This window comes from Geospiza fortis, unplaced genomic scaffold, assembly GCF_000277835.1.
Source record: "Geospiza fortis unplaced genomic scaffold, GeoFor_1.0 scaffold55, whole genome shotgun sequence".
In the NCBI taxonomy this organism is placed as follows: Eukaryota; Metazoa; Chordata; class Aves; order Passeriformes; family Thraupidae; genus Geospiza; species Geospiza fortis.
Window position 1 is genome coordinate 2,354,695 of NW_005054308.1, and position 11,034 is coordinate 2,365,728.

At 41.0% G+C, this 11,034-nt stretch overlaps 1 protein-coding gene across 2 annotated transcripts in view; it reads right to left on the bottom strand.

The window, feature by feature from the left end:
• FSTL4 (follistatin like 4) overlaps nt 1-11,034 on the bottom strand; it is a 204,073-nt gene that overhangs the window by 37,511 nt on the left and 155,528 nt on the right. For both annotated transcript variants that reach the window (XM_005418682.3, XM_005418681.3), the window contains exon 6: nt 1,017-1,183. In XM_005418682.3, coding sequence (XP_005418739.1) covers nt 1,017-1,183 — 167 coding nt within the window. The remainder of the gene's footprint in view (nt 1-1,016; nt 1,184-11,034) is intronic.

Below are 11,034 nucleotides of genomic sequence, written 5' to 3' on the forward strand. Positions count from 1 at the left end.
AGTAATTGCCTATACATGGTGCACATGATTCTTCTGCTAAGGAAGAGTCAACAAATAAAGCAGTGAGATTCTGTGTGTATTTCTGTCCCATGCGCTGTAATTTCCACATTTTACTGCAGAAGAATAAACCAAAGATTTTTCCCATTTCAGCAATCCTGGATACACAACAATTTAGGGAGCTATAGTATTGACTGTAACAACTCTGAACTGAGTGGTTATCAAATTAACAAGAACTGAATAAAAATATAAATCAACTCTTGCTGCAGTGTAATTAAAATAAAACCTGATTTACCATATACTTTAATGAAAAGAGAAATGAAATACAGACCATATTTTTTGTACACTACTTTCCACTCTCTCTGTAATTAAATGTTATTAAATAAATGAGTAAGTTTATACCATCATTCAGGTATTGTCTTTACTACCAACTATGACTCAGAGATCAGACCAGCACTGTGAATTAAAAGAGATTCATCTTCCTTCCTGTGAGGGCATCACCACACCCTGCTGAATAATCCCATTTTTAAACTGCTCCTCAGAAATAACCCAAGGAATGAGAGAGGAGAATTGACTCAAAAGCAAGAGAAACAGGAGGATCAGAGATAAAAATGGATTATTTGGTTTAAAGAGAGGAGAGACTGATAGCCACCACAAATGTTTTGATTCATCTTCTTGATGAACCTGTTCCACTATACTGGGAAAGACACCCCTGAGGAGTGAGTGGTCTGTAGAACTGTTTTCCCCTGAGTTTTGAGGTCTCTAGAGCACAGGTCCAGACCAATGAAAGAAGCACCAATGAAAGAAGCATAATTTTATGTAACTTATTCCAAGTACTGCTGCACATACACTGCTTTGCTTTTATTCCTGAGACATATTCACATAAAACCTAAATATTGCACCAGCTTCCGCTTCCCATAACAATAAGACAAAAGCTGCACCCTTATAACCACCACCTGCTAAAGGAGGCCATACTCAAGGTTGTGATCAGACAATGACAGGAGAGGCTCAGGACGTACGTTGATGTCCTCCAGGTCCAGGAAGTTGAGCACGACGCCGTTGCGCTTCCAGACGATGGGCGGCCGCAGCGCCCCGCGGATGCTGCACGTCAGGACAGTGCTGAGGCCAACGGTGATGGTGGTCACAGTGACCCTCTGCTCCTCGGGCAGGCTCAGCTGAACCACCTCTGCGAAAGGCAAGAGAACAGGCACAACATCAAACACCACACAGGGAAGCTGCTCCTCTTCTCCCCTCTCGGACTTCCGTTCTCATTCTGGGAATAACTTCAGAGGATTTTGGCAGGGAGATGGGGTACCCATGCTATACAAAGAAAAACCCCATCAACAATAAAGCCAAGCAAGAGACAAATTGAATCTGTCTCAATCAAACTCCCTGCCCCCCTTTCCTGAGGCACCTTAGCTGTGGCATGAGGGCACTATAATGGTCAGCTGGCCAGCCTGGCTGCAGCAGTTTATACAAAGCAGCCAGCAACAGGAGGACAAGCAAAGGCTCTCCAGTTTGAGATCATCTGGGCTTGTTTCTCTACCACACTCCTCTCTACAACACTTCTCACTCTGCTACCTCTCTTTGGTAGGAAAGCCTCTCAAAGGGTCTCCTACCAAAAATGGTACCTCACAAGGTACCATTCTTGTACCTTTTAAAAGGTACAAGAATGAGTCATGCTTGTTCCTTGAGGAAGAATTAAGGTCAGACAGCTGCCACTGAAATATAGATAAACCTAGTTTCAAATTGCCCAAACACTGGAAGTTACCAAGCTTGAAAACTTGTTTACCAAACACAGCTACATATGACACCTGATGTCCTAAAATATAAAAGCTTTCTAATATTTTACTTAAATAAAAATCCTAGTTATTTTGACTTAAGTGTGCCACACAAAAGAAACTCCTGCCATCTCTCTGAAACCACACTATGTCACACCATTTTCTTCTGGCCACTGACATGAGATGTGGCTGCATCTTTTGCCATGTGTGGTCACACAGAAAGGTCAGACCTGATAGCAGAACTACCCTGGGTGCAGATTGCCATTATGTAGCATTTTGGCAGCAGTGACAGTGACCGGGCAGTCAGGTCACATTGTCCAAGCTCCTGTAGCCACAGCTTTGTAATTCACAGGATGGCTTTTGCTTCCTCTCATTCCCAAGCTCTGCAATAAGAAAACTGTATTGCACGTAAATTGTGAAGACTGGTTTTTCATGGTAGTGGTCCATTGAGAGGAACAGGGAATGTTCACAGCTCGTGTTACTTTGCTTCAGCCAACTCCAAAACCTGGAGGGGAATGAAACAACCTTTCCCAGCACCAAGGTTCCTCCTTCCTCATGTCTACTGGTGACAAAAGCAGTAAAACAGAGATTAAAGAGAATGATGCTGCCTCACCCAAGGCCATGTGCTTTGGGAAAAAAAAAAACCAACTCTTCAAGCAGTGGTGACACTCTAAAATGACATACAGGGATCAGGTTACTCCCTCCCATCAACTGGTAAAGTTACTCTTTATATCCCATCCACTTAACTCACAACTCAGTCATTACACTCCACACAAGATCTGAATGTCATTTGCGTGGAATGAAAATGAAAAAAAAAAAGTATTGACATTTGTAAGCACAATTTTCCACCTTTTCACATATTATCTAATTGAAAAATTGCTTTAACATCTCTTGAGTAGCAAACCTCTTAAATCTGTCACTAAAATATTCAGTGTATTTCAGCAGCCTTGGGCAGCCTGGACAGACTCAGTGCTCTGGTATAGCAACTGATTGTGAAGAATTAGTGCAAAATCTGCTTGTGAAAACATACTCCAACAGCTCAGCACCCCTACTCTTCTGCTTCTTCCACCTAAGTGAGAAGCTAACGTGCCACAAAGTGTTCACCACTGTGGATCTGAGGCTGATTTTTGGCTGCAGGGTCCATACAGCATTGATGTGTCTGCCAGCAGTGAGCACTTCTCCCACTTAAAATTCCCAGTACTATTTCAGGAAGCTATTCCAAATAAAAGGTAACTACAGTTTTGATAGATGGTTGATCAAAATTAAGACTGTTTGACCAACGTGGTGCTACTATTTGTGTTATGATGGCTCCAGAGGCATTACATGACAAGACTGACAGAGTCTGACCATCAAACCTTAAAAATCAAAAGGGGAGATGAAGGAATATTGGGAAGAGAACATCACCCATACAGATCACTGAGCAGGTTAGCAACTAAGCTGGGAAGACCTAACATGTAAGTAAATCACACTGCCTTCAGGTACCTGCTGGAAGAAATCAGGGATGTGGCAACTCAGGGGCAGTGGGCCATAGGAATCGAGATGTCCCAGGGAACCACTGAATGGTTTGGGCTGGAAGGGACATTAATGACCATCTTTGCAACCCCTGCCATGGGCAGGGACATCTTTCACTCGACCAGGCTGCTCCAAGCCCCATCCAATCTGGTCTTGAACACTTCCAGGGATGGAGAGTTCATCCCACCACCCTCATCATGCCTGAAGCATGTAAACAGCACATAGGCACTAAAAATGTAGTTATTTTCTACATAATGAAGAGCTTCTTTTAATGAATAAAATATTTGGAGTGCACTTGACAGGATAAAGAACTGATAATTACAATAATTTGTAGCATGCAGTAGGGCTAATGAGGACATCTCTTCTTGAGGAGAAATGAAATAAAGGGCCATTCATTTACAAGAGAATTGTTTTTTCATCTTACTGCTGTTTTCCTTAATTCCCTCTGCTGCTTTTCATGGTGCCTTGAGTTCCCTGGCACATGCTGGGCTTCCATAAGCTCCTTCTTCAGCAATGGTTTTTCAGTGCTCTCTTGCAGTGGAATTTAAGGCTTCCTGCCCATCTTGCAAACAATTGCTAAAGAGGCGCTGGCTTTTGCTTTTTAGAAGCACAGTAATGAAAAATACATTAAGGTTTAATTAAGAAGACACCTTGCCCAGCTGCCATTCTTGGATGAACCATATGAGGCCAAAAGATGAGTTTTTTTATGTTAAAGCATGTAATTAGCACAGACCACTTTAACATACAAACACACTCCTTTTTAGAGTATTTCTATGGAGTATATTTGACAGCATCTTATTACCAGTACATTTGAGGGATTCTAATTAACATCTAAAAGCCTTTCTACTAATACAGAATTATTTTGTGTGGTTTCAGTTATTGCTTTTTTGCTTTCAACAGAAAAAGATTTCCTTACACAACCAGGTGTATTGGGGAGGGAACAGGGTTCCCTAAGATGATGTGAGGGCTGAGTTTTTAAAAACTCTTTTAAAAGACTCAATATTGTATTAAGTTATAGAGCTTAGACACTGCTGCTGTTGGTTTATGTTCAAAAATTATTCAAGTCACCATAATGATTTTGTGTAGAGCTTCTAGATTAAGTATTGAACACTGTTCATTTTATTTTTAAAAACCTTTAGGAGATAAAAGGATTTTTACCATGGGTATAAAACTGAACAGAACAAATAGACAATATTCAAAGGGTGCTCATTTGCAGAAGAAAACAAGCTGGAATAGAATTTGGTACTAAAATCAAGCAATGTTATGTTCATTTGGAAATCCTGCAGGATGAGGCATGCAAACAATTTTTCTACATTCCACAGGTTCAACCAGTATCAGTCCTTGCTGACCATGGTTACCAAGTTGTGTCAAACCTGATACTCTGGGATTTCAGCTGAAGTAGCTCCTCAGCTTATTCCAGCTGGAAATAAGTTCCTGTCAACTATTCTGCCATCAGAGAGAGATACTATCATCAGAGAATGGGATGCTATCATTCTTCACTCAATTTTTAATGGTTCCAGACAGTGGTAAAACCTTTGTAATGCTCCCCTTTAAAAGGGAATAGGTGTAAGCATGTGCCTGTGTATCAGAGGACCAGGATTAATCCCTGATCATGTAGATGAAAGACATCAAATATGGAACAAAATCAAGGTCAGTGAAAGGCAACCAGGACCCCACAAACTCTCCATTGGTGATGGCAGCAGCTCAGTGCCTGAACACCTTGTGGTTCAGGAATTAGGGCAGTGCCATCTCCAGACCCCTATTCAGGAGGGTAAGGGATCCCTCCCTGCATGCTGGGGGTTAGTGCCAAGGGGTTATTCAGGGGAGGGACCACTCTTGTCCATCCTCTCCCACCTTTCCTGCCTGGTATGATATTCAGCCCGAAGCACTGAGCACCTTTGGTGACCCAGCTGTCACCATCTTGATGTTCTCACATTAAATTTCTTGCAATACCAGGTCCCATGGTGACATGTGAGAATGTGAAATCTTAGTAATACCTTTCCTTGTAAAAAAGTGTCAAGATATTGCTGAACATTTTCCTCTGTCCCTCCTCCTCTCCAGTGTTATTTAAGGTGCTAAGCTGGAGTTACACTGCACCTCCACAAGCTCTGCATACTAATACAGCAGGTATTACCCGTTGTGCTGGTTTAGCATGGAAATCTTTTCTCTGCTGTCACTTGCAGCCCACCAAAGGCAATCATAATTTCACAATGAAGACATGTATAATTGAGGTCATTACAGGGAGCAGCCTGGAATGAACATTTATGCAGAAAACCTCACTGATGTAGCATGGCATGGAGATAATTTACCTGGTGATGCTGGGCGTCTGCCTTTGCTTGTGCTGCACTACCTACAGAAACGGATTTCACACTTTAAATAGTGCCTAATATCATGAATTAGATATCTTCCCTTAAATCTAAAGAAAACACACATTTCAGTGCATTGTTGCCACCTTCACTCATTGCTACAGTTGTTCATGGATATCTTCCCTTGCTGAAACAGAGTCTCATAGAATTGCAGAATGGTTTGGGTTGGAAGATCATCTCACTCCAATCCCTTGCTGTGGTCAGGGACGCCTTCCACAAGACCAGGCTGCTCAGTGCCCCTCCAGTCTGGTCTGGAACATTTCCAGGGATGAGAAATCCACATCTTCTCTGGGAATCCTGTGCCAGGGCCCCATCACCCTCACAGGGAAGAATTTCCCTATAATATTTAATCTACTCTTGTTCTATTGCTTAGATCCTGCTTATGAGATAAGGCAATACTTTTTAAGTCTGGTAACTCATCCTCAGAAGGGAGACAATGAACCAAAACATAGCCTTGTTTGATGTTCAACAGGAGAATGACTTTCAAAGAAAGTCTCCAGCACTGATTCTTGCCCCCAAATTAAAGCAGAGAGACCTGTTGTTTGTGAACTGAAGCATGGGTAACACAGCCCTAAATACATCGTGTTTCTCCAGCAATGGTTCAAGCCAGAGGTGATTTAATGGGATGGAAACTTTAGTGCCTACTTAATTCCCCAAGTCCTGCAGCTGTGTTTATGCACTGCATTAGTAAAATCTGTTTATTGCCTTGTGGCCATGAAGGTCAGTGGTGATTTTAGCATTTGTTTCAACAGATAAAAGAGTTCTCTAGCTGAACACATTCTCAGGTGAGGAGCTAACTGAATCTAGAAAAGAAAAAAATAATAGAACATAGTTAAAAACAGGATATACCTTTTATAATTACTCTTTTCTCCAATACTTTTGATGAGATGTATTTGGCTCTGCATAGAGTTTGGAGAAATTTTAGACTCTCTTAAAGCTGAGCCAACTGCAGCTAATTGATTTTAAAATGACTGCGTCATTTGTGAGATGCATTTCTAAACATGAAAGTGAAGCTGAAGTTTGGCCAGCCAAGGAGGGACTCTGGTGTGGCTGTTGGGGACACACTGGGATAGGATATCATCTGGTTAGTCACAGCAGGGAGAGGCTAAAAACAATGAAGGATGATTCACACTGGGTACTGTACAACATTGTACAATATGCTTATAAATTGCTTATATTAGGATTTGATTTCGTTTCTACCCTACTCTATAGACCAAATAAATGAATTAGTAACAACCTCAGTACACAAATTACCCTGGGTTTGCATGCCTTTGCAAATCTCTTCCAGTGGCTGTTTTCAGGATTATCTCCAGAAGAAACATTGCCATGCCATCACATTTTGCTGGTCGTTAAGGTTCAACAAGCTGGTCTTACCCAGACACATTTGACATCTTCTCACCTGCCCAGAGTCAGGTGAAAGGATGATCCATCACCCAGTGAAAAATACTCCATTTTCTGAACACCAACTTAGAATTAGAGGAAAGTCAGTCATGCTACTAAAATTGTTTATGTTATTAATTAACGACCTTAGAGTTGTTAATGAACATGATTAAAGTAGTTCACAATTAATGAACCCAGAGAATTCCTACAGCTCCCACATCAGTTCAGTGTAGGTGACTGGGGATGAGGTTTCTGGCGTTATAACCTGTGAAAAACACCACCAGGAGCTGGCTCTGCCTCTGGCCACCCTTGGTGTGACCCAGCACTGCCCAGCTGCCACTGTGGGACATTCTCAGGAGCTTGGGGTCCCTCAAAGAGACATAACTCTAAGGATTGCAAGCTTAATTAATGTGAACGAGAAAATGATTCCTAAAGCCGAGTAGAAATGTTCTCAGCTTTATTTTGTAACTGCAAAAATTTAGGTTCTTAATGTAATTTATAAATCCTCAGGACTTTTTCTGGGCTACTTCAGAGAACATTTTATTGTAAATTCTCTACTAAATCACTAATGCTGTTTTTTAAGTCATAAAAAGGCATAATTATATATCTGGCAGAATTTAGTACCTGAAGCACTCTTCTGCCATTACTCTTGATGGCCACAGGCTATGGATCCCCAAGGTAGGCCCCAGACTTACATTTGAAGCTAAACCCCATCTTGTTGTGGAATTCAAAATAAATGTGTGGCATGACACTCAGCTCTGGTGTGGTGGTAAAGACACTGCCTCTCATCCCTACCTAATGTCACTGTGACTTTGAACAAGTATAGGAGAAAAACAGCTATTGAAATAATTAAATATTATGATGCCTTTTGCTTTTCTTCAGCCACTGTGTCCATAAAATGCTATTGATGACATTTCATAGAATGGTTTATGTTGGAAAAGATCTTCAAAGCTCATCTTGTCAACCCCTTCCCATGGGCAGGAACAAGTTCCACTAGACCAAGTTGCTCAGAGCAGTTGATTATTTATATAATGAGAATATGCCACAGAAAATAAAGCATAATTTGAAAAAAAATATTTAATGTCAGAGTTTGGGCCAGTTTCTAAGGGGATTAGAACTTCACAGAGACCACATTGTCCTGTTTCTGTGAAATACCTGCATGTTCCTCTCTGGAAGGAATGCTCCATGGGAAGATGAGCATCATGTCCAGCAGTTGGATTTGAGACCATCTGAGGATCAACTCAGATCTCCTGAACCTGAGATTTGGAGGCTGGTGTCATGTCTGAGAGAGTTCCTCAATCCCCTTCTGCGCCCACCTGGGACCCTGGGTCACCCTGCCTGGCTTGGTGATCTCTCCCAAGAACTGAGTAGAGAGAATCTTCATGTGAGTAATTCTGTGCCACCTGCACTGGAAATGTCACATCTGGAGAGCCAAACTGTTCAGACAGCTGCTTAAACAATCATCTAAATTACACACAAAGTCCTCCCAAAAATTATACATTTTTAAGAAAAGAAGGCCAGCTCTCTCATATGAATCTGTATCAAGCATATTCACATTGCTAATAAATTTGCTAAAAACTGTTTATATTGACTTTTAACCAAACACAGCTTTTTTATGTACTTGATCCTAATGATAAATTTGTTTTCCTTTTTTTTAAAGGAAACAAGCAACACACTTTCCATCACAAAATCCCATCACTGTCCTCCTGCTACTAATCAGAGAGAGAACATTGAGTTTGTGCAGGAAAGGATAATTAATTCATTCTTGAAAGTACATGAATAAATATAAGTTGTTCAGTTCTTAATTATCTAATCTCCTGAGGGTAGTGATGGATTCATTATGTAAATAGGCATAAGTAGACTATTTTGGAAAAAAAGTTTACATAAAAGCATTTGTTTTTATTTTAAATTCCTATTTCCCACAGATTGAGAGCAATGTTGATATGATTAATTTCTGATAAAATATTCCCATGTTGTACCAAGAGCATCCTGCTGAGATTGCAGCAGCCATGCATTTCCCCACCCCATTTATTAATCTGAAAAGTAAAATTCCTAACGGTCTAACTGGCTCTCAGAATTCCTTCAGGGAGTCATAGAATCAGAGAATGGTTTTAGTTGGAAGGGACTTTAAAGTTCATCTCATTCCACCTTCCTCCAGACCAGGACACCTTCCTCCAGACCAGGTTGTTCCCAGCTCTGTCCAGCCTGGCCTTGAACACTTCCAGAGATGGGGCAGCCACAGCTTCTCTGGGCAACCTGTTCACACCAGTTTAACATGAGACTCAAAAGATTTGTCTCTTTCTTAAAAACAGTCAAAAATCACACTACAGGGTCCTCCTCTGCCTCTTTCCAAATGACTGTGAGAGAGCAGAATTAAAACCTCTCACTCACCCCACCAAAAAATAAAGATCATTATGAATTTTTGGGGACAGATGTGAAGTGTTGCAGCTGCTCTCTGAGTTTCACATTTTCTATCCTACTGGGACTGTAAGACACAATTAGCATCAGCTGTTTCATTGCCACAAAAGCAATAGTTGTCTCTTTTAAAAGGTTTATTTCAGCATTTTTAGGAGTTAAAAAGTTTCTCCAAATCCAGAAATTCCTTAGCTTTGAGACTGGGAACTCTTTAGCACAGGCAAGTTCTGTCAAAATAACAGGACTTCGAACAGCCACTATCTATATTTAAACTATGGTATTTCAGAGTTTCAGAAAAAAACCATACAAAACCACTAAACTTATTTTTGTAACTTTTCTAAGTTACAACATCTGAACTGATTTATACCTGATTTGAGGCAGAAGATGATAGCTTCTAGTGGAGGATGTGGCACGCCAAGTTTCTCCCTGGAGTGAATTTTTATGGATGCTCTATAAACCCCTAGGGTTTATCATGGAAATACTGTCAGAACATTAAGTTCAACATGACTCGTGGGAACCACTAAGATGTGTACAGAAATTACTTCAAATATAGAGACAAGTCAGGCCATGGCATATTTGGGGTTCAAGAAATATTCACATATAATTTACAACCCCTGAGTCATCAAAAGTGGCTTAATCAAACTGCTCTGATTTTTCACTCTCTGTCCATTTTCCTTTGAGTTCCTGGCCAGCATTTTGCAATGAATGTGATGCATGGAAAAATGAATGAACCAGGAAACAAGGACCCTAGAAACCAATCTTGCACTTCTAAACCTCGGATTAAGGGTTTGTAAAAAAAATCCCAAGCATTTAAAATCAAATATGCATGTTTCTTTCACATTCCCACATTTATTGTGCTCCTAAACAACCAAATCAGGACGAACACATATTTGGAGTTATAAATAAGCACTAGTAATGTTTTTTGTGGAGCTTTCATTGCTTTCTATGGATGACTGCAAATTTAGCTATGGTGATTATCTGGATTTTGCATCTTTCCTGACTAAAGCTACATTCAGGATGCTTAATAAATGCAAAGACCCTGCTCTCCTGTGCTCATGCCAATTCCAAGACACAACCTGACATAATTCAGGTTGGATGGGGCTTGGAGTAACCTGGTCTAGAGGCAGATGTCCCTGCCCATGGGATGATCTGGATGATCTTTGGGGACCCTTCCAACCCAAACCAGCTGTGATGCATTTCTTCTCATCCTGAGGTGCTGCTGGTCCTGCCCTGGAAGGTGGCCAGTTTAATCTGTGTTGCAATGATCTACCAGTCTGGAGATGGCACAAACAGCACAAATTTGGCTAGTGAGGATCCTGCAAGGTTACAGTAAGGTTGCTCTGCAGCAACATTTATCCAGCTAACATCTTGCATTTTCAAAATACATTAGTTGGTAAAAACTTCGGCATCAGCACTCTCACCATGTCCTTCCCTTATTCAGAACCACCTGACTGAAGTTAAGGAGAAAGTCAGGAATGTGCAGAGGAATGCAAAGAACCAGCTAATTCAATGACATTCCTTTCTGGAGAGGATGGTGCAGGGAAAGCAGAAAGCAAAGCACAGTTCCTAAAGAAAATCCCTGG